This window comes from Phalacrocorax carbo, chromosome 25 (assembly GCF_963921805.1).
Source record: "Phalacrocorax carbo chromosome 25, bPhaCar2.1, whole genome shotgun sequence".
Classification (NCBI taxonomy): domain Eukaryota; kingdom Metazoa; phylum Chordata; class Aves; order Suliformes; family Phalacrocoracidae; genus Phalacrocorax; species Phalacrocorax carbo.
The window spans coordinates 6,993,579-7,015,997 of NC_087537.1; the positions used below are offsets into that span (position 1 = coordinate 6,993,579).

Consider the following 22,419-nt stretch of genomic DNA (forward strand, 5'->3'; position numbering starts at 1 on the left):
GATGCCAGGATTTAGAGCATTGCCTGCGGCTGAAGGCCAAGGTCCAAAAGGAACTTTCAAAGTATAACTGAAAAGCATAACTAGATGTTAGCATTAACAGTCATTTGCGCCACAAGGCATTTGCGCAGGGAAGGTGGACAGCTGAAACAAGCCATGAGGGCCTTGTGGGGGTGTTGGCTTCGCAGGGAGTGTGGCCGATACTAATCCTGACTTGTGCATTACCTCAGGCCTGCCTATCTGGAGAGCAGCTGGGCCCTGCCAGGTGCTGAAGGGCTATAGGAGGTCGCTATCTCACCTGCCTGTGCCCATGTGTACCGGCCACGGGCTCTAGATGGCGTAATGCAGTGGAGGGGAAGGTGGAGAGGAGGCTGTGGGCTGTCCGTGTGCATTCTTGTCTTCCCATTCCCCACTCCTGCCGCCCTTTGGAGCCATGCTCTCGCTGATAGCCATTGGCTGTGGAGTAGCCAGGGTTGTCTTTGTTAGCTCCAGGGGAAAGGGCACAAACCAAAATCTACTGCGGTGAGTCCCACCCTCCCCTTGCTCCACCTCTTCCCTGAGCAGACTGGAAGAGCTGCCGCAGAAGGAAGGAGGACTCGCAGGCCCAAGCTTGGATGCAGCACAACTTTAATGAGTCCAAAGAAGAAAAGGAGGTGGTTCACAGAGAGCAGCAGGGGCAGCCACTAAGATGCGGTGGAGCTCCTGCAGGGTGTCCATCTGCCCGCCCTGCAGAGGGAGGGAGGCCAACAGGTCCCCGCTAGGCTGGTGTGGGGAGGCGGTGACAGGAAAGGTAAAGAAGAGAGAGAAGGGATTAGAAGAGCAAAACAGTGGCCCGAGGAGGTGAATACAGTGCCCTGAAGCTCTGTCTCCTGTCCAGCAGCACCATGTTCTGAGGTCTTGGAAGTTCTTGGCCAAAGTTGTTGCCAGCCGCTTTAGCAGGGTCGACATCTGCTGCCACAGTAGCGGCTGGTAATGCAGGAGAGGTCAAAGCCCCCGGAGGAGATGGGCACTCCATCACAGCTCAGGATGCTGCCAACAGCAGCGGAGGTGGAGGAGCCCACAACGGTGTTCTGTGGGAAGGAGCTGAGGATGGGGCCGGGCAGGGTCACCACCACGGGGGAGGGCTGGATGACGACGGTGGAGTTCTGGCACTGCCTGACACAGGGCTCATTGCAGCTGTTGGCCAGCGGGGTCGGGCCGCAGGGCGAGCAGGGCAGGCAGGGCTGGCACTTGTCGTAGCAGGACATGTCTCTGGTCCAACGGTGCACCTGGGAGAGAGGGCAGGGAAGAAGCAGAGCACAGGGATACATGAGGGGCAGCACTGCACCCAACCACAGTGGAGCCAAGGCACCTCCTGGCCCAGCACGCGCTGCCCAGCCCAAAGGCCACGAGCCACCTCAACTAAGTCCCAGCCCCTCTCTCTGGAAGACCTCCTCTCCCCTTCCCTCTCCCATGAGAATCAGTTCCCAGCCCTGGGCTAGGACAGCCCATATCGGCTGAGGCACCCATCGAGGAAAGACCTGATCCTGAAGGAGGAGGAGGAGGAGACGAGGCTTCACTCTCACCTGATTCCCAAGGAGAAGGAGGCGAGAGAAGTGGATGAGAGGGCAGAGAGTTGGGCCGCCTTTTATAGTAGACCTGCATTGCCTGAGGCCCAGAGGCACCCTTTGGGGAAGTAATAATTTTCTGACAAGCTCACGTCAAATGCGGACCATCCCGGCCAATGGGACGGGCTGTGTCCTGGCTTCCTGCACTGCTGCCTTTTCATTTCCTGGCTTACGCCACGTGCTTTCCCAGATGAAGGCTTCTGTAAGTGCTGGGAGGAGAGGCCTGAGGATTTCCAGGATGGAAACACGTCAGCGCAGGCAGAAGACTCAGATCAAGTGCTGGCGGCCTGCCGTGCAGGCAGGTGATGATGTGCACCTGGGTCATACCTGTGGGCTTGTTTGTGGCAAAGTTTGCAGGAAATGGGCATCGCTCTCATGCTTCTTGTCCGGGTGCACAAAGGCTCCCATGTGAGAGGTCATGTCACATCTAGCCCCCAGCATCTGCTCAGCAGAGTCCACAGTTGCGGATGTGGACTTGGTGATTGACGGTCGGACTTGGTGATCTTTTGGGGTCTCTTCCAACCTTGACAAGTCTATGTTTTCCTGGCTTGCGTTACGTGACCATACATATTTTGGCGTGCTCCCATGGAGGCACGCACGAGCACACGTCGGTCAGCCTGTACTTGTGTGAGCCTCATCATGGGGACGTGCGCAGGTCACAGCAGGGGGACTGTCCCGTGGTGCGTCCAGGAGAACTGCAGAGTAGCACGTTGCCCTTGCCAGAAGGAGCCCATCTGCAGCTGAACGGTGGTGCCTTTGGCCTGGCAGAGAGCTGCTCAGAGAACCAAAATGCACTCCCTTATGCCCTCTCGCATCCTCCCTTTCTTGCTTTACGTACGGGGAGAAAGAGCAAGAAAGCCTGCCCGCCTATGCAGGCCGTTATCCTGGCATTGTATCCCCTGACGGGGCAGTGTTGCTGGTGACTGGGCGGGACAGAGGCTCCTCATGTCCACGCCAATGCCACCACTCAGCCTGGTGCTGAGTGAGGCAGGGCCTACGACCTCGCACCGAGTGGGTACTGGAGTGAAGGGACCAGGGTCCAGATGATGCTCTGCTGTGAGACGTGGGACTGACTTTCTGGGTGGCACAGGGAGAGTCAGGCAGCTGAGGACGCCTTTGGTGTTGAAGCACCAGGAGTCCCATGCTCCCCACAGAAACCTGAATCTGAGGGCACAGCACCTGTGTCTAGGAAGGCAGGGACATGTGCTTCAGGGCCCAACTGCAGAAACTCTGCTGCTGTTTCATGAGGGAGGTCAGGCAAGTTCCCTCTTTGTGACAGAGGCTGCAGGTACCTTGTAAGGGACCTAAGTGCGTCCTCCACCCTAGTCTGCCTTGTCTTTGCTCCAGCTTAGAGGCAGTGTAACCGAGGGCCGCCCTTCTCCCTTTGTTGACCTTGCTGAGATCATGTCCAGGTGGTGCTGCTGGGAGGCTTCAGCCAGGCCTGACTGCCCTTCCCATGGGAGCCGCTTTCAAACTCAAGTTCAAGGACATTAGATAGCTGTCATATTAGAGCACTTATTCAAACTCTTTAAGCGTGAGGAATAATACCATTTCTCTTAAGCGTATTCAGCATTCCATCCGTGCCTTACTGAAGCCTGGACTGGTTCCTCTCTCTTGGAATTCGTATCCCTCTAACTGTGCCTCATACTCTCTTGGACCCACTGCAGCCTGTTTCTGTGGCAAGGCTTTGGGAGGTGGGAGAGAAGGGTGCAGGGGTGCCCCCTGTGAGAAGAATCCAGTGGCTACCGCCATGTCTGACAGAGCCAGTTCCACCCGGCTCCAACACGGACTATCTGCTGCACAGCGCTGAGCCCGTTAGCAATGCTGGCTAACACATCTTAGAGAAAGGGCAAAAGCCTACACAGGAAATGAGGAATGGAGAGAGTAAACCATTTGAGAAACAGTCCCGCAAACACCAAGGCCAGAGGAAAGGGAGGAGGAGGAGGAGGAGGAGGTGCTTCAGGCAATGGTGTAGAGATTGCTGGGCAACCTGTGGGAGAGACCACGGTGGAGCAGACATCCACATGGAGGATCCCGCGCTGGACCAGGAGCCCATGGAGGATCCCACGCTGGACCAGGTGGATATCCCCTGCTGGAAGTGTGGCCTGTGCAGAGCCCACGCTGAAGCAGGCTCCTGGCACCAACTGCGGGCCCTGGAGGACCCCCATGCCGGGGCAGTCTTATCCGGAAGGGCTGCAGGCCGTGGACTGGACCTATGATGGAGCTGGTCTTGAAAGACTGCAGCCTATGGGAAGGACTCATGCTGGAGCAGAGAAAAATGTGAGGAGAAAAGAGTGGCAGGAAGGAACTGTTGTGTCCTGCCACAACGCTCCCCCATTCCACAGTACAGTGTGCGGCTTGCGGGTGGAGGAGATGGAGAGCCATGAACGAAGGAGGGAAGTCGAGGCTGTGAAAAAGAGGTGGGCATGGAGGTGTTTTAGAGGGTTTTGGTCTGTTTCTCACCATCCTGCTCTATTTGTAATTGGCACTATGTTAAATGAATCTTCCCCAAGTCGAGCCTGCTTTAAGGGTGGCAGCATTTGGTAAGTAATCCCCCTGTCTTTACCTTGACCCACAACCTTACTTTCACCTGACTTTCTCCTTACTATCTCCTTCTGCCCTGTGGAGGAGGGAGCGTGAGAGATCAGCCGGGTGTGTTTGGAAGCCAGCCAAGGTCTCCCTGGTTCTGCAACAACTATGGTAATTAGAAGTGCCATGTGTGCTTTTTACATTGCCATGCTTTTCTTTTTTTCCTGCTTCCTATCTATGCCATCAGGAGCAGTCTCTTCCCCCCACTGTTGTTCCCTTCAGAGGACGGTGGGCAGTGATGTCAGGTGGCCTTTGTGCTTGTGTACCTGGGAACCAGTGGCAGGTTTAGAGCCATGGGCAGAGCACAGCTCACCAAACCTCCTGCCGTAGCCTCAAATGTACAAGGAGTCCCCACGGTCTGCGCGGGAGGAAAGCCGTGAATGGGAGCTACTCTCTTGATGACCTGCTGTGCTGGTTTTGGCTGAGAAGGGGTTAATTCTCCTCCGGGGTGGGGTGGGGGGTGGGGGGGTGGGGGTGTCGACAACCTTGCCAGCTTCCCGCGCTCTGCCGCGTCGGCGGGAGGCTGGGAGGGGCAAGGCCACGGCCGGGGCGGCTGACCCCGACTGGCCAATGGCATGTTCGTTCCATACCATGTGACACCATGACCAGTATAGCAAGGGGGGGCAATCTGCGGCTCAGAGGAGGCGTGGCTTTGGGTCGGCGGGCGGTGAGCGCTTGCGTCGCTTGTGGTCTGTTTCGGCGGTTCATTCCCCTCCCCTCTCCCTTCCCCTCCCCCCCACCCCGCGTTTCGCGCCTCTCGTTGTTCTCTTTACGTTGCATTTTTGTTGTTGTTTCTTTTAATTTTAATTATTTCACTGTTCTTATCCCAACCCACGAGCGTTACCCTTCTGATTCTCTCCCCCATCTACCGGTGGGGGAGTGAGCGAGCGACTGTGTGGGGCTGAGCTGCCGGCTAAACCACGACACCTGCTCTCTTCAGCTCTTTCTGACTCTGCTAGGAAGAGTCCTGCATGACAACTGGTGACAGAGAAGAAACACCCACTCCCTTGGCTGCCTCAGACCCCCTCCACCTTGCATTTCTTTCCCCAACCATCCAGCCCCTCACTGGCTCTCTTTCCCAGCCCGTTCCCTCTCAACGTCTCCCAGGCAGGTCAGTGCAGATGATCTCGGCTGTCTTTGTAGGCCCAAATTTCTGAGGTTCAAGCACCAAAGGCTGTTCTCCACGAGCGGTAGGCTTCAGGGGAGGAGGGACCTAGGAGAAGGGGCCCAGTACAGTTCTCTTCTCTTGGCAGCCTGGCAGGAGGCCCTTCTGTGCAAGGCTGAGCTGTGGGCAAAGGCCCTCAGCACTCCCGTGGCAGCCCTATTTCCCCTACGCGCCCAGAGATCTGCACCCAAAGATCCTCTTTCTGAGAGGGGCTGGGGTTGGTGGCCTGAGGGAAAAGAGAAGGTGGTGAGAGAGCTTCTGCCATGGAACTGTTCTTCCCTCGCGCGCCAGGATGGGATTGTACTTGCCGTGAGCTGCAGAGAGAGAGCCTGGGCTCTTCTGGTCGGTGCTCTCTCTACAGTACCATGGGAGGAAGGGTCAGTCGCTCACCTGTGTCTTCTTTTAGGCCCATGCAAGAAACCCTTTTTGTCCTGGAGGTGCTCGTTCTGATGGGAGGTGGGGATGTGCAGTGCGCCAGGCACCTCAGCCTTGCAAATCTGTGCAACCACCCGCTGGGCCGCACGGGGCACTGCATGGTGTGGCAGAGGAAGAGGGGATCTGCCCTAGCTATCGTTGCCCTTGGATGTTCTCACTGATTATTCACCCGATTAACACCTGGCTCAGACGCTGGTGCCGTTGGTGGAAGTTTGGGGATTTTTTGATCGTGGGAAGGTTCGTACAGAAAGCAGCCTTCCAGCTCTTCAAGGAGTTAGTCAGCAGGACCCCCTGGGAAGAGGTCCTCAGGGACAAGGGAACAGAAGTGCCGGCAGACCTTGGAAGGTGCATTCCATAGAGCACAGGAGCTCTCAGTTGCCAGGTGTAAGAAATCCGGCAAGGAAGGGAAGAGAGCAGTACGGCTGAGCTGAGATATGCTGGTCAAACTAATGAGCAAGAGGGAACCGCGCAAGCAGTGGAAGCAGTGGAAGCGGGGACAGGTAAGGGATGCAAAGAATAACTAAAGGGCTTCTACAGGTACGACAGCCAGAAAAAGAAGGCTAAAGAAAGTGCACCCGCCCTGCTGAACAAGAATGGTTGCCTAGTATCAAGAGACGAGGAGAGAGCTGAGGTACTCAACAACTTTCTTGCCTCAGTCTTGGCTGGTAGCCTCTCTCCTCAACCCTCTCAAGCCAATGGACCGCAGGATGGAGACGAGGGGGCTAAAGCCCCTCCCACCACCTGAGGAACCGGAACACCCACAAGCCTATGGGACCTGACGAGATGCATCCCAGAGTCCTGAGGGAATTGGCTGGTGGAGCTGCCAAGACACTCTCCATGGTCTCGAAAGGCCATGGCAGTCAGGTGAAGTCCCTGGGGAGTGGAAGAAGGGAAAGAGTGTGTCCATCTTGGAAAAGGGTAGAAAGGAGAACCTGGGGAGCTACCGTCCTGTGAGCCTCACCTCTGAATGGGAAGGGGGGTTGCGGACTCTGCGTTACACATAGTCTCTGCCACTCCTTCCTCTTCACGCTGCTCCCCTGCTCCACGGTGGGGTCCCACCCACGGGAGAAGGTCCTTCACAAAATTCTCCAACGTGGGTCCTTCCACCGGGCTGCATTTCTTCACGGGCTGCTCCACCGTGGGTCCCCCACGGGGTCACAGCTCCTGCCAGAGGACCTGCTCCAGCGTGGGCTTCTCTCCGCAGGAGGGCAGTTCCTGCCAGGAACCTCTTCCAGTGCAAGCTCTTTACGGGGTCACAGTGTCCTTCACGGTACATCCACCTGCTCCGGGGTGAGGTCCTCCGTGGTCAGCCCACGACCTGAGGGCAGGAAGGGCATGAGTGGAACCTCACACGGTTCGTGGGGCGCTGTGTGCCCGAGATGTTATTGTGCGCCAAGCGGTGCCTCCAGGAGTTCCTTTTCTGCTCCCAGGAGACCACGGATGGATGCCAGGATTTAGAGCATTGCCTGCGGCTGAAGGCCAAGGTCCAAAAGGAACTTTCAAAGTATAACTGAAAAGCATAACTAGATGTTAGCATTAACAGTCATTTGCGCCACAAGGCATTTGCGCAGGGAAGGTGGACAGCTGAAACAAGCCATGAGGGCCTTGTGGGGGTGTTGGCTTCGCAGGGAGTGTGGCCGATACTAATCCTGACTTGTGCATTACCTCAGGCCTGCCTATCTGGAGAGCAGCTGGGCCCTGCCAGGTGCTGAAGGGCTATAGGAGGTCGCTATCTCACCTGCCTGTGCCCATGTGTACCGGCCACGGGCTCTAGATGGCGTAATGCAGTGGAGGGGAAGGTGGAGAGGAGGCTGTGGGCTGTCCTTGTGCATTCTTGTCTTCCCATTCCCCACTCCTGCCGCCCTTTGGAGCCATGCTCTCGCTGATAGCCATTGGCTGTGGAGTAGCCAGGGTTGTCTTTGTTAGCTCCAGGGGAAAGGGCACAAACCAAAATCTACTGCGGTGAGTCCCACCCTCCCCTTGCTCCACCTCTTCCCTGAGCAGACTGGAAGAGCTGCCGCAGAAGGAAGGAGGACTCGCAGGCCCAAGCTTGGATGCAGCACAACTTTAATGAGTCCAAAGAAGAAAAGGAGGTGGTTCACAGAGAGCAGCAGGGGCAGCCACTAAGATGCGGTGGAGCTCCTGCAGGGTGTCCATCTGCCCGCCCTGCAGAGGGAGGGAGGCCAACAGGTCCCCGCTAGGCTGGTGTGGGGAGGCGGTGACAGGAAAGGTAAAGAAGAGAGAGAAGGGATTAGAAGAGCAAAACAGTGGCCCGAGGAGGTGAATACAGTGCCCTGAAGCTCTGTCTCCTGTCCAGCAGCACCATGTTCTGAGGTCTTGGAAGTTCTTGGCCAAAGTTGTTGCCAGCCGCTTTAGCAGGGTCGACATCTGCTGCCACAGTAGCGGTTCGTAATGCAGGAGAGGTCAAAGCCCCCGGAGTTGATGGGCACTCCATCACAGCTCAGGATGCTGCCAACAGCAGCGGAGGTGGAGGAGCCCACAACGGTGCTCTGTGGGAAGGAGCTGAGGATGGGGCCGGGCAGGGTCACCACCACGGGGGAGGGCTGGATGACGACGGTGGAGTTCTGGCACTGCCTGACACAGGGCTCATTGCAGCTGTTGGCCAGCGGGGTCGGGCCGCAGGGCGAGCAGGGCTGGCACTGGTCGTAGCAGGACATGTCTCTGGTCCAACGGTGCACCTGGGAGAGAGGGCAGGGAAGAAGCAGAGCACAGGGATACATGAGGGGCAGCACTGCACCCAACCACAGTGGAGCCAAGGCACCTCCTGGCCCAGCACGCGCTGCCCAGCCCAAAGGCCACGAGCCACCTCAACTAAGTCCCAGCCCCTCTCTCTGGAAGACCTCCTCTCCCCTTCCCTCTCCCATGAGAATCAGTTCCCAGCCCTGGGCTAGGACAGCCCATATCGGCTGAGGCACCCATCGAGGAAAGACCTGATCCTGAAGGAGGAGGAGGAGGAGACGAGGCTTCACTCTCACCTGATTCCCAAGGAGAAGGAGGCGAGAGAAGTGGATGAGAGGGCAGAGAGTTGGGCTGCCTTTTATAGTAGACCTGCATTGCCTGAGGCCCAGAGGCACCCTTTGGGGAAGTAATAATTTTCTGACAAGCTCACGTCAAATGCGGACCATCCCGGCCAATGGGACGGGCTGTGTCCTGGCTTCCTGCACTGCTGCCTTTTCATTTCCTGGCTTACGCCACGTGCTTTCCCAGATGAAGGCTTCTGTAAGTGCTGGGAGGAGAGGCCTGAGGATTTCCAGGATGGAAACACGTCAGCGCAGGCAGAAGACTCAGATCAAGTGCTGGCGGCCTGCCGTGCAGGCAGGTGATGATGTGCACCTGGGTCATACCTGTGGGCTTGTTTGTGGCAAAGTTTGCAGGAAATGGGCATCGCTCTCATGCTTCTTGTCCGGGTGCACAAAGGCTCCCATGTGAGAGGTCATGTCACATCTAGCCCCCAGCATCTGCTCAGCAGAGTCCACAGTTGCGGATGTGGACTTGGTGATTGACGGTCGGACTTGGTGATCTTTTGGGGTCTTTTCCAACCTTGACGAGTCTATGTTTTCCTGGCTTGCGTTACGTGAGCATACAGATTTTGGCGTGCTCCCATGGAGGCACGCACGAGCACACGTCGGTCAGCCTGTACTTGTGTGAGCCTCATCATGGGGACGTGCGCAGGTCACAGCAGGGGGACTGTCCCGTGGTGCGTCCAGGAGAACTGCAGAGTAGCACGTTGCCCTTGCCAGAAGGAGCCCATCTGCAGCTGAACGGTGGTGCCTTTGGCCTGGCAGAGAGCTGCTCAGAGAACCAAAATGCACTCCCTTATGCCCTCTCGCGTCCTCCCTTTCTTGCTTTACGTACGGGGAGAAAGAGCAAGAAAGCCTGCCCGCCTATGCAGGCCGTTATCTTGGCATTGTATCCCCTGACGGGGCAGTGTTGCTGGTGACTGGGCGGGACAGAGGCTCCTCATGTCCACGCCAATGCCACCACTCAGCCTGGTGCTGAGTGAGGCAGGGCCTACGACCTCGCACCGAGTGGGTACTGGAGTGAAGGGACCAGGGTCCAGATGATGCTCTGCTGTGAGACGTGGGACTGACTTTCTGGGTGGCACAGGGAGAGTCAGGCAGCTGAGGACGCCTTTGGTGTTGAAGCACCAGGAGTCCCATGCTCCCCACAGAAACCTGAATCTGAGGGCACAGCACCTGTGTCTAGGAAGGCAGGGACATGTGCTTCAGGGCCCAACTGCAGAAACTCTGCTGCTGTTTCATGAGGGAGGTCAGGCAAGTTCCCTCTTTGTGACAGAGGCTGCAGGTACCTTGTAAGGGACCTAAGTGCGTCCTCCACCCTAGTCTGCCTTGTCTTTGCTCCAGCTTAGAGGCAGTGTAACCGAGGGCCACCCTTCTCCCTTTGTTGACCTTGCTGAGATCATGTCCAGGTGGTGCTGCTGGGAGGCTTCAGCCAGGCCTGACTGCCCTTCCCATGGGAGCCGCTTTCAGACTCAAGTTCAAGGACAGTAGATAGCTGTCATATTAGAGCACTTATTCAAACTCTTTAAGCGTGAGGAATAATACCATTTCTCTTAAGCTTATTCAGCATTCCATCCGTGCCTTACTGAAGCCTGGACTGGTTCCTCTCTCTTGGAATTCGTATCCCTCTAACTGTGCCTCATACTCTCTTGGACCCACTGCAGCCTGTTTCTGTGGCAAGGCTTTGGGAGGTGGGGGAGAAGGGTGCAGGGGTGCCCCCTGTGAGAAGAATCCAGTGGCTACCGCCATGTCTGACAGAGCCAGTTCCAACCGGCTCCAACACGGACTATCTGCTGCACAGCGCTGAGCCCGTTAGCAATGCTGGCTAACACATCTTAGAGAAAGGGCAAAAGCCTACACAGGAAATGAGGAATGGAGAGAGTAACCCATTTGAGAAACAGTCCCGCAAACACCAAGGCCAGAGGAAAGGGAGGAGGAGGAGGAGGAGGAGGTGCTTCAGGCAATGGTGCAGAGATTGCTGGGCAACCTGTGGGAGAGACCACGGTGGAGCAGACATCCACATGGAGGATCCCGCGCTGGACCAGGAGCCCATGGAGGATCCCACGCTGGACCAGGTGGATATCCCCTGCTGGAAGTGTGGCCTGTGCAGAGCCCACGCTGAAGCAGGCTCCTGGCACCAACTGCGGGCCCTGGAGGACCCCCATGCCGGGGCAGTCTTATCCGGAAGGGCTGCAGGCCGTGGACTGGACCTATGATGGAGCTGGTCTTGAAAGACTGCAGCCTATGGGAAGGACTCATGCTGGAGCAGAGAAAAATGTGAGGAGAAAAGAGCAGCAGGAAGGAACTGTTGTGTCCTGCCACAACGCTCCCCCATTCCACAGTACACTGTGCGGCTTGCGGGTGGAGGAGATGGAGAGCCATGAACGAAGGAGGGAAGTCGAGGCTGTGAAAAAGAGGTGGGCATGGAGGTGTTTTAGAGGGTTTTGGTCTGTTTCTCACCATCCTGCTCTATTTGTAATTGGCACTATGTTAAATGAATCTTCCCCAAGTCGAGCCTGCTTTAAGGGTGGCAGCATTTGGTAAGTAATCCCCCTGTCTTTACCTTGACCCACAACCTTACTTTCACCTGACTTTCTCCTTACTATCTCCTTCTGCCCTGTGGAGGAGGGAGCGTGAGAGATCAGCCGGGTGTGTTTGGAAGCCAGCCAAGGTCTCCCTGGTTCTGCAACAACTATGGTAATTAGAAGTGCCATGTGTGCTTTTTACATTGCCATGCTTTTCTTTTTTTCCTGCTTCCTATCTATGCCATCAGGAGCAGTCTCTTCCTCCCACTGTTGTTCCCTTCAGAGGACGGTGGGCAGTGATGTCAGGTGGCCTTTGTGCTTGTGTACCTGGGCACCAGTGGCAGGTTTAGAGCCATGGGCAGAGCACAGCTCACCAAACCTCCTGCCGTAGCCTCAAATGTACAAGGAGTCCCCACGGTCTGCGCGGGAGGAAAGCCGTGAATGGGAGCTACTCTCTTGATGACCTGCTGTGCTGGTTTTGGCTGAGAAGGGGTTAATTCTCCTCCGGGGTGGGGTGGGGGGTGGGGGGGTGGGGGTGTCGACAACCTTTCCAGCTTCCCGCGCTCTGCCGCGTCGGCGGGAGGCTGGGAGGGGCAAGGCCACGGCCGGGGCGGCTGACCCCGACTGGCCAATGGCACGTTCGTTCCATACCATGTGACACCATGACCAGTATAGCAAGGGGGGGCAATCTGCGGCTCAGAGGAGGCGTGGCTTTGGGTCGGCGGGCGGTGAGCGCTTGCGTCGCTTGTGGTCTCTTTCGGCGGTTCATTCCCCTCCCCTCTCCCTTCCCCTCCCCCCCACCCCGCGTTTCGCGCCTATCGTTGTTCTCCTTACGTTGCATTTTTGTTGTTGTTTCTTTTAATTTTAATTATTTCACTGTTCTTATCCCAACCCACGAGCGTTACCCTTCTGATTCTCTCCCCCATCTACCGGTGGGGGAGTGAGCGAGCGACTGTGTGGGGCTGAGCTGCCGGCTAAACCACGACACCTGCTCTCTTCAGCTCTTTCTGACTCTGCTAGGAAGAGTCCTGCATGACAACTGGTGACAGAGAAGAAACACCCACTCCCTTGGCTGCCTCAGACCCCCTCCACCTTGCATTTCTTTCCCCAACCATCCAGCCCCTCACTGGCTCTCTTTCCCAGCCCGTTCCCTCTCAACGTCTCCCAGGCAGGTCAGTGCAGATGATCTCGGCTGTCTTTGTAGGCCCAAATTTCTGAGGTTCAAGCACCAAAGGCTGTTCTCCACGAGCGGTAGGCTTCAGGGGAGGAGGGACCTAGGAGAAGGGGCCCAGTACAGTTCTCTTCTCTTGGCAGCCTGGCAGGAGGCCCTTCTGTGCAAGGCTGAGCTGTGGGCAAAGGCCCTCAGCACTCCCGTGGCAGCCCTATTTCCCCTACGCGCCCAGAGATCTGCACCCAAAGATCCTCTTTCTGAGAGGGGCTGGGGTTGGTGGCCTGAGGGAAAAGAGAAGGTGGTGAGAGAGCTTCTGCCATGGAACTGTTCTTCCCTCGCGCGCCAGGATGGGATTGTACTTGCCGTGAGCTGCAGAGAGAGAGCCTGGGCTGTTCTGGTCGGTGCTCTCTCTACAGTACCATGGGAGGAAGGGTCAGTCGCTCACCTGTGTCTTCTTTTAGGCCCATGCAAGAAACCCTTTTTGTCCTGGAGGTGCTCGTTCTGATGGGAGGTGGGGATGTGCAGTGCGCCAGGCACCTCAGCCTTGCAAATCTGTGCAACCACCCGCTGGGCCGCACGGGGCACTGCATGGTGTGGCAGAGGAAGAGGGGATCTGCCCTAGCTATCGTTGCCCTTGGATGTTCTCACTGATTATTCACCCGATTAACACCTGGCTCAGACGCTGGTGCCGTTGGTGGAAGTTTGGGGATTTTTTGATCGTGGGAAGGTTCGTACAGAAAGCAGCCTTCCAGCTCTTCAAGGAGTTAGTCAGCAGGACCCCCTGGGAAGAGGTCCTCAGGGACAAGGGAACAGAAGTGCCGGCAGACCTTGGAAGGTGCATTCCATAGAGCACAGGAGCTCTCAGTTGCCAGGTGTAAGAAATCCGGCAAGGAAGGGAAGAGAGCAGTACGGCTGAGCTGAGATATGCTGGTCAAACTAATGAGCAAGAGGGAACCGCGCAAGCAGTGGAAGCAGTGGAAGCGGGGACAGGTAAGGGATGCAAAGAATAACTAAAGGGCTTCTACAGGTACGACAGCCAGAAAAAGAAGGCTAAAGAAAGTGCACCCGCCCTGCTGAACAAGAATGGTTGCCTAGTATCAAGAGACGAGGAGAGAGCTGAGGTACTCAACAACTTTCTTGCCTCAGTCTTGGCTGGTAGCCTCTCTCCTCAACCCTCTCAAGCCAATGGACCGCAGGATGGAGACGAGGGGGCTAAAGCCCCTCCCACCACCTGAGGAACCGGAACACCCACAAGTCTATGGGACCTGACGAGATGCATCCCAGAGTCCTGAGGGAATTGGCTGGTGGAGCTGCCAAGACACTCTCCATGGTCTCGAAAGGCCATGGCAGTCAGGTGAAGTCCCTGGGGAGTGGAAGAAGGGAAAGAGTGTGTCCATCTTTGAAAAGGGTAGAAAGGAGAACCTGGGGAGCTACCGTCCTGTGAGCCTCACCTCTGAATGGGAAGGGGGGTTGCGGACTCTGCGTTACACATAGTCTCTGCCACTCCTTCCTCTTCACGCTGCTCCCCTGCTCCACGGTGGGGTCCCACCCACGGGAGAAGGTCCTTCACAAAATTCTCCAACGTGGGTCCTTCCACCGGGCTGCATTTCTTCACGGGCTGCTCCACCGTGGGTCCCCCACGGGGTCACAGCTCCTGCCAGAGGACCTGCTCCAGCGTGGGCTTCTCTCCGCAGGAGGGCAGTTCCTGCCAGGAACCTCTTCCAGTGCAAGCTCTTTACGGGGTCACAGTGTCCTTCACGGTACATCCACCGGCTCCGGGGTGAGGTCCTCCGTGGTCAGCCCACGACCTGAGGGCAGGAAGGGCATGAGTGGAACCTCACACGGTTCGTGGGGCGCTGTGTGCCTGAGATGTTATTGTGCGCCAAGCGGTGCCTCCAGGAGTTCCTTTTCTGCTCCCAGGAGACCACGGATGGATGCCAGGATTTAGAGCATTGCCTGCGGCTGAAGGCCAAGGTCCAAAAGGAACTTTCAAAGTATAACTGAAAAGCATAACTAGATGTTAGCATTAACAGTCATTTGCGCCACAAGGCATTTGCGCAGGGAAGGTGGACAGCTGAAACAAGCCATGAGGGCCTTGTGGGGGTGTTGGCTTCGCAGGGAGTGTGGCCGATACTAATCCTGACTTGTGCATTACCTCAGGCCTGCCTATCTGGAGAGCAGCTGGGCCCTGCCAGGTGCTGAAGGGCTATATGAGGTCGCTATCTCACCTGCCTGTGCCCATGTGTACCGGCCACGGGCTCTAGATGGCGTAATGCAGTGGAGGGGAAGGTGGAGAGGAGGCTGTGGGCTGTCCGTGTGCATTCTTGTCTTCCCATTCCCCACTCCTGCCGCCCTTTGGAGCCATGCTCTCGCTGATAGCCATTGGCTGTGGAGTAGCCAGGGTTGTCTTTGTTAGCTCCAGGGGAAAGGGCACAAACCAAAATCTACTGCGGTGAGTCCCACCCTCCCCTTGCTCCACCTCTTCCCTGAGCAGACTGGAAGAGCTGCTGCAGAAGGAAGGAGGACTCGCAGGCCCAAGCTTGGATGCAGCACAACTTTAATGAGTCCAAAGAAGAAAAGGAGGTGGTTCACAGAGAGCAGCAGGGGCAGCCACTAAGATGCGGTGGAGCTCCTGCAGGGTGTCCATCTGCCCGCCCTGCAGAGGGAGGGAGGCCAACAGGTCCCCGCTAGGCTGGTGTGGGGAGGCGGTGACAGGAAAGGTAAAGAAGAGAGAGAAGGGATTAGAAGAGCAAAACAGTGGCCCGAGGAGGTGAATACAGTGCCCTGAAGCTCTGTCTCCTGTCCAGCAGCACCATGTTCTGAGGTCTTGGAAGTTCTTGGCCAAAGTTGTTGCCAGCCGCTTTAGCAGGGTCGACATCTGCTGCCACAGTAGCGGTTCGTAATGCAGGAGAGGTCAAAGCCCCCGGAGTTGATGGGCACTCCATCACAGCTGAGGATGCTGCCAACAGCAGCGGAGGTGGAGGAGCCCACAACGGTGTTCTGTGGGAAGGAGCTGAGGATGGGGCCGGGCAGGGTCACCACCACGGGGGAGGGCTGGATGACGACGGTGGAGTTCTGGCACTGCCTGACACAGGGCTCATTGCAGCTGTTGGCCAGCGGGGTCGGGCCGCAGGGCGAGCAGGGCTGGCAGGGCTGGCACTGGTCGTAGCAGGACATGTCTCTGGTCCAACGGTGCACCTGTGAGAGTGGGCAGGGAAGAAGCAGAGCACAGGGATACATGAGGGGCAGCACTGCACCCAACCACAGTGGAGCCAAGGCACCTCCTGGCCCAGCACGCGCTGCCCAGCCCAAAGGCCACGAGCCACCTCAACTAAGTCCCAGCCCCTCTCTCTGGAAGACCTCCTCTCCCCTTCCCTCTCCCATGAGAATCAGTTCCCAGCCCTGGGCTAGGACAGCCCATATCGGCTGAGGCACCCATCGAGGAAAGACCTGATCCTGAAGGAGGAGGAGGAGGAGACGAGGCTTCACTCTCACCTGATTCCCAAGGAGAAGGAGGCGAGAGAAGTGGATGAGAGGGCAGAGAGTTGGGCCGCCTTTTATAGTAGACCTGCATTGCCTGAGGCCCAGAGGCACCCTTTGGGGAAGTAATAATTTTCTGACAAGCTCACGTCAAATGCGGACCATCCCGGCCAATGGGACGGGCTGTGTCCTGGCTTCCTGCACTGCTGCCTTTTCATTTCCTGGCTTACGCCACGTGCTTTCCCAGATGAAGGCTTCTGTAAGTGCTGGGAGGAGAGGCCTGAGGATTTCCAGGATGGAAACACGTCAGCGCAGGCAGAAGACTCAGATCAAGTGCTGGCGGCCTGCCGTGCAGGCAGGTGATGATGTGCACCTGGGTCATACCTGTGGGCTTGTTTGTGGCAAAGTTTGCAGGAAATGGGCATCGCTCTCATGCTTCTTGTCCGGGTGCACAAAGGCTCCCATGTGAGAGGTCATGTCACATCTAGCCCCCAGCATCTGCTCAGCAGAGTCCACAGTTGCGGATGTGGACTTGGTGATTGACGGTCGGACTTGGTGATCTTTTGGGGTCTCTTCCAACCTTGACAAGTCTATGTTTTCCTGGCTTGCGTTACGTGACCATACATATTTTGGCGTGCTCCCATGGAGGCACGCACGAGCACACGTCGGTCAGCCTGTACTTGTGTGAGCCTCATCATGGGGACGTGCGCAGGTCACAGCAGGGGGACTGTCCCGTGGTGCGTCCAGGAGAACTGCAGAGTAGCACGTTGCCCTTGCCAGAAGGAGCCCATCTGCAGCTGAACGGTGGTGCCTTTGGCCTGGCAGAGAGCTGCTCAGAGAACCAAAATGCACTCCCTTATGCCCTCTCGCATCCTCCCTTTCTTGCTTTACGTACGGGGAGAAAGAGCAAGAAAGCCTGCCCGCCTATGCAGGCCGTTATCCTGGCATTGTATCCCCTGACGGGGCAGTGTTGCTGGTGACTGGGCGGGACAGAGGCTCCTCATGTCCACGCCAATGCCACCACTCAGCCTGGTGCTGAGTGAGGCAGGGCCTACGACCTCGCACCGAGTGGGTACTGGAGTGAAGGGACCAGGGTCCAGATGATGCTCTGCTGTGAGACGTGGGACTGACTTTCTGGGTGGCACAGGGAGAGTCAGGCAGCTGAGGACGCCTTTGGTGTTGAAGCACCAGGAGTCCCATGCTCCCCACAGAAACCTGAATCTGAGGGCACAGCACCTGTGTCTAGGAAGGCAGGGACATGTGCTTCAGGGCCCAACTGCAGAAACTCTGCTGCTGTTTCATGAGGGAGGTCAGGCAAGTTCCCTCTTTGTGACAGAGGCTGCAGGTACCTTGTAAGGGACCTAAGTGCGTCCTCCACCCTAGTCTGCCTTGTCTTTGCTCCAGCTTAGAGGCAGTGTAACCGAGGGCCGCCCTTCTCCCTTTGTTGACCTTGCTGAGATCATGTCCAGGTGGTGCTGCTGGGAGGCTTCAGCCAGGCCTGACTGCCCTTCCCATGGGAGCCGCTTTCAAACTCAAGTTCAAGGACATTAGATAGCTGTCATATTAGAGCACTTATTCAAACTCTTTAAGCGTGAGGAATAATACCATTTCTCTTAAGCGTATTCAGCATTCCATCCGTGCCTTACTGAAGCCTGGACTGGTTCCTCTCTCTTGGAATTCGTATCCCTCTAACTGTGCCTCATACTCTCTTGGACCCACTGCAGCCTGTTTCTGTGGCAAGGCTTTGGGAGGTGGGGGAGAAGGGTGCAGGGGTGCCCCCTGTGAGAAGAATCCAGTGGCTACCGCCATGTCTGACAGAGCCAGTTCCAACCGGCTCCAACACGGACTATCTGCTGCACAGCGCTGAGCCCGTTAGCAATGCTGGCTAACACATCTTAGAGAAAGGGCAAAAGCCTACACAGGAAATGAGGAATGGAGAGAGTAAACCATTTGAGAAACAGTCCCGCAAACACCAAGGCCAGAGGAAAGGGAGGAGGAGGAGGAGGAGGAGGTGCTTCAGGCAATGGTGCAGAGATTGCTGGGCAACCTGTGGGAGAGACCACGGTGGAGCAGACATCCACATGGAGGATCCCGCGCTGGACCAGGAGCCCATGGAGGATCCCACGCTGGACCAGGTGGATATCCCCTGCTGGAAGTGTGGCCTGTGCAGAGCCCACGCTGAAGCAGGCTCCTGGCACCAACTGCGGGCCCTGGAGGACCCCCATGCCGGGGCAGTCTTATCCGGAAGGACTGCAGGCCGTGGACTGGACCTATGATGGAGCTGGTCTTGAAAGACTGCAGCCTATGGGAAGGACTCATGCTGGAGCAGAGAAAAATGTGAGGAGAAAAGAGCGGCAGGAAGGAACTGTTGTGTCCTGCCACAACGCTCCCCCATTCCACAGTACACTGTGCGGCTTGCGGGTGGAGGAGATGGAGAGCCATGAACGAAGGAGGGAAGTCGAGGCTGTGAAAAAGAGGTGGGCATGGAGGTGTTTTAGAGGGTTTTGGTCTGTTTCTCACCATCCTGCTCTATTTGTAATTGGCACTATGTTAAATGAATCTTCCCCAAGTCGAGCCTGCTTTAAGGGTGGCAGCATTTGGTAAGTAATCCCCCTGTCTTTACCTTGACCCACAACCTTACTTTCACCTGACTTTCTCCTTACTATCTCCTTCTGCCCTGTGGAGGAGGGAGCGTGAGAGATCAGCCGGGTGTGTTTGGAAGCCAGCCAAGGTCTCCCTGGTTCTGCAACAACTATGGTAATTAGAAGTGCCATGTGTGCTTTTTACATTGCCATGCTTTTCTTTTTTTCCTGCTTCCTATCTATGCCATCAGGAGCAGTCTCTTCCTCCCACTGTTGTTCCCTTCAGAGGACGGTGGGCAGTGATGTCAGGTGGCCTTTGTGCTTGTGTACCTGGGAACCAGTGGCAGGTTTAGAGCCATGGGCAGAGCACAGCTCACCAAACCTCCTGCCGTAGCCTCAAATGTACAAGGAGTCCCCACGGTCTGCGCGGGAGGAAAGCCGTGAATGGGAGCTACTCTCTTGATGACCTGCTGTGCTGGTTTTGGCTGAGAAGGGGTTAATTCTCCTCCGGGGTGGGGTGGGGGGTGGGGGGGTGGGGGTGTCGACAACCTTGCCAGCTTCCCGTGCTCTGCCGCGTCGGCGGGAGGCTGGGAGGGGCAAGGCCACGGCCGGGGCGGCTGACCCCGACTGGCCAATGGCATGTTCGTTCCATACCATGTGACACCATGACCAGTATAGCAAGGGGGGGCAATCTGCGGCTCAGAGGAGGCGTGGCTTTGGGTCGGCGGGCGGTGAGCGCTTGCGTCGCTTGTGGTCTCTTTCGGCGGTTCATTCCCCTCCCCTCTCCCTTCCTGTCTCCCCCACCCCAGGTTTCGAGCCTCTCGTTGTTCTCTTTACGTTGCATTTTTGTTGTTGTTTCTTTTAATTTTAATTATTTCACTGTTCTTATCCCAACCCACGAGCGTTACCCTTCTGATTCTCTCCCCCATCTACCGGTGGGGGAGTGAGCGAGCGACTGTGTGGGGCTGAGCTGCCGGCTAAACCACGACACCTGCTCTCTTCAGCTCTTTCTGACTCTGCTAGGAAGAGTCCTGCATGACAACTGGTGACAGAGAAGAAACACCCACTCCCTTGGCTGCCTCAGACCCCCTCCACCTTGCATTTCTTTCCCCAACCATCCAGCCCCTCACTGGCTCTCTTTCCCAGCCCGTTCCCTCTCAACGTCTCACAGGCAGGTCAGTGCAGATGATCTCGGCTGTCTTTGTAGGCCCAAATTTCTGAGGTTCAAGCACCAAAGGCTGTTCTCCACGAGCGGTAGGCGTCAGGGGAGGAGGGACCTAGGAGAAGGGGCCCAGTACAGTTCTCTTCTCTTGGCAGCCTGGCAGGAGGCCCTTCTGTGCAAGGCTGAGCTGTGGGCAAAGGCCCTCAGCACTCCCGTGGCAGCCCTATTTCCCCTACGCGCCCAGAGATCTGCACCCAAAGATCCTCTTTCTGAGAGGGGCTGGGGTTGGTGGCCTGAGGGAAAAGAGAAGGTGGTGAGAGAGCTTCTGCCATGGAACTGTTCTTCCCTCGCGCGCCAGGATGGGATTGTACTTGCCGTGAGCTGCAGAGAGAGAGCCTGGGCTGTTCTGGTCGGTGCTCTCTCTACAGTACCATGGGAGGAAGGGTCAGTCGCTCACCTGTGTCTTCTTTTAGGCCCATGCAAGAAACCCTTTTTGTCCTGGAGGTGCTCGTTCTGATGGGAGGTGGGGATGTGCAGTGCGCCAGGCACCTCAGCCTTGCAAATCTGTGCAACCACCCGCTGGGCCGCACGGGGCACTGCATGGTGTGGCAGAGGAAGAGGGGATCTGCCCTAGCTATCGTTGCCCTTGGATGTTCTCACTGATTATTCACCCGATTAACACCTGGCTCAGACGCTGGTGCCGTTGGTGGAAGTTTGGGGATTTTTTGATCGTGGGAAGGTTCATACAGAAAGCAGCCTTCCAGCTCCTCAAGGAGTTAGTCAGCAGGACCCCCTGGGAAGAGGTCCTCAGGGACAAGGGAACAGAAGTGCCGGCAGACCTTGGAAGGTGCATTCCATAGAGCACAGGAGCTCTCAGTTGCCAGGTGTAAGAAATCCGGCAAGGAAGGGAAGAGAGCAGTACGGCTGAGCTGAGATATGCTGGTCAAACTAATGAGCAAGAGGGAACCGCGCAAGCAGTGGAAGCGGGGACAGGTAAGGAATGCAAAGAATAACTAAAGGGCTTCTACAGGTACGACAGCCAGAAAAAGAAGGCTAAAGAAAGTGCACCCGCCCTGCTGAACAAGAATGGTTGCCTAGTATCAAGAGACGAGGAGAGAGCTGAGGTACTCAACAACTTTCTTGCCTCAGTCTTGGCTGGTAGCCTCTCTCCTCAACCCTCTCAAGCCAATGGACCGCAGGATGGAGACGAGGGGGCTAAAGCCCCTCCCACCACCTGAGGAACCGGAACACCCACAAGTCTATGGGACCTGACGAGATGCATCCCAGAGTCCTGAGGGAATTGGCTGGTGGAGCTGCCAAGACACTCTCCATGGTCTCGAAAGGCCATGGCAGTCAGGTGAAGTCCCTGGGGAGTGGAAGAAGGGAAAGAGTGTGTCCATCTTTGAAAAGGGTAGAAAGGAGAACCTGGGGAGCTACCGTCCTGTGAGCCTCACCTCTGAATGGGAAGGGGGGTTGCGGACTCTGCGTTACACATAGTCTCTGCCACTCCTTCCTCTTCACGCTGCTCCCCTGCTCCACGGTGGGGTCCCACCCACGGGAGAAGGTCCTTCACAAAATTCTCCAACGTGGGTCCTTCCACCGGGCTGCATTTCTTCACGGGCTGCTCCACCGTGGGTCCCCCACGGGGTCACAGCTCCTGCCAGAGGACCTGCTCCAGCGTGGGCTTCTCTCCGCAGGAGGGCAGTTCCTGCCAGGAACCTCTTCCAGTGCAAGCTCTTTACGGGGTCACAGTGTCCTTCACGGTACATCCACCGGCTCCGGGGTGAGGTCCTCCGTGGTCAGCCCACGACCTGAGGGCAGGAAGGGCATGAGTGGAACCTCACACGGTTCGTGGGGCGCTGTGTGCCCGAGATGTTATTGTGCGCCAAGCGGTGCCTCCAGGAGTTCCTTTTCTGCTCCCAGGAGACCACGGATGGATGCCAGGATTTAGAGCATTGCCTGCGGCTGAAGGCCAAGGTCCAAAAGGAACTTTCAAAGTATAACTGAAAAGCATAACTAGATGTTAGCATTAACAGTCATTTGCGCCACAAGGCATTTGCGCAGGGAAGGTGGACAGCTGAAACAAGCCATGAGGGCCTTGTGGGGGTGTTGGCTTCGCAGGGAGTGTGGCCGATACTAATCCTGACTTGTGCATTACCTCAGGCCTGCCTATCTGGAGAGCAGCTGGGCCCTGCCAGGTGCTGAAGGGCTATAGGAGGTCGCTATCTCACCTGCCTGTGCCCATGTGTACCGGCCACGGGCTCTAGATGGCGTAATGCAGTGGAGGGGAAGGTGGAGAGGAGGCTGTGGGCTGTCCGTGTGCATTCTTGTCTTCCCATTCCCCACTCCTGCCGCCCTTTGGAGCCATGCTCTCGCTGATAGCCATTGGCTGTGGAGTAGCCAGGGTTGTCTTTGTTAGCTCCAGGGGAAAGGGCACAAACCAAAATCTACTGCGGTGAGTCCCACCCTCCCCTTGCTCCACCTCTTCCCTGAGCAGACTGGAAGAGCTGCCGCAGAAGGAAGGAGGACTCGCAGGCCCAAGCTTGGATGCAGCACAACTTTAATGAGTCCAAAGAAGAAAAGGAGGTGGTTCACAGAGAGCAGCAGGGGCAGCCACTAAGATGCGGTGGAGCTCCTGCAGGGTGTCCATCTGCCCGCCCTGCAG

The 22,419-nt window shown here is 56.9% G+C and overlaps 3 protein-coding genes across 3 annotated transcripts; all 3 read right to left on the bottom strand.

The window, feature by feature from the left end:
• Positions 1–929: 929 nt before the first annotated feature.
• LOC135317307 (feather keratin Cos1-1/Cos1-3/Cos2-1) lies at positions 930–1,244 on the bottom strand. The gene has a single exon (XM_064473329.1). It carries the CDS (start codon positions 1,242–1,244, stop codon positions 930–932), a length of 315 nt encoding a protein of 104 aa, XP_064329399.1.
• Positions 1,245–8,165: 6,921 nt separating this feature from the next.
• Positions 8,166–8,868, bottom strand: LOC135317317 (feather keratin Cos1-1/Cos1-3/Cos2-1-like). The gene is made up of 2 exons (XM_064473364.1): positions 8,790–8,868; positions 8,166–8,473 (listed from the first exon to the last, which is right to left on the bottom strand). Exons 1-2 carry the CDS (start codon positions 8,866–8,868, stop codon positions 8,166–8,168), a joined length of 387 nt encoding a protein of 128 aa, XP_064329434.1.
• Positions 8,869–15,392: 6,524 nt separating this feature from the next.
• On the bottom strand, positions 15,393–15,707 carry LOC135317257 (feather keratin Cos1-1/Cos1-3/Cos2-1-like). The gene has a single exon (XM_064473197.1). The coding sequence runs from the start codon at positions 15,705–15,707 to the stop codon at positions 15,393–15,395; it is 315 nt and encodes a 104-aa protein (XP_064329267.1).
• Positions 15,708–22,419: the final 6,712 nt, after the last annotated feature.

Excerpts from the sequence above, each read along its gene's own strand:
- LOC135317307 (XM_064473329.1), bottom strand. The coding sequence starts at position 1,244 with ATGTCCTGCTACGACAAGTGCCAGCCCTGCCTGCCCTGCTCGCCCTGC.
- LOC135317317 (XM_064473364.1), bottom strand. The coding sequence starts at position 8,868 with ATGCAGGTCTACTATAAAAGGCAGCCCAACTCTCTGCCCTCTCATCCA. Across the intron at positions 8,474-8,789 it reads TCCTTCTCCTTGGGAATCAG|ACATGTCCTGCTACGACCAG; the intron begins GTGAGAGTGAAG and ends GTTGGACCAGAG.
- LOC135317257 (XM_064473197.1), bottom strand. The coding sequence starts at position 15,707 with ATGTCCTGCTACGACCAGTGCCAGCCCTGCCAGCCCTGCTCGCCCTGC.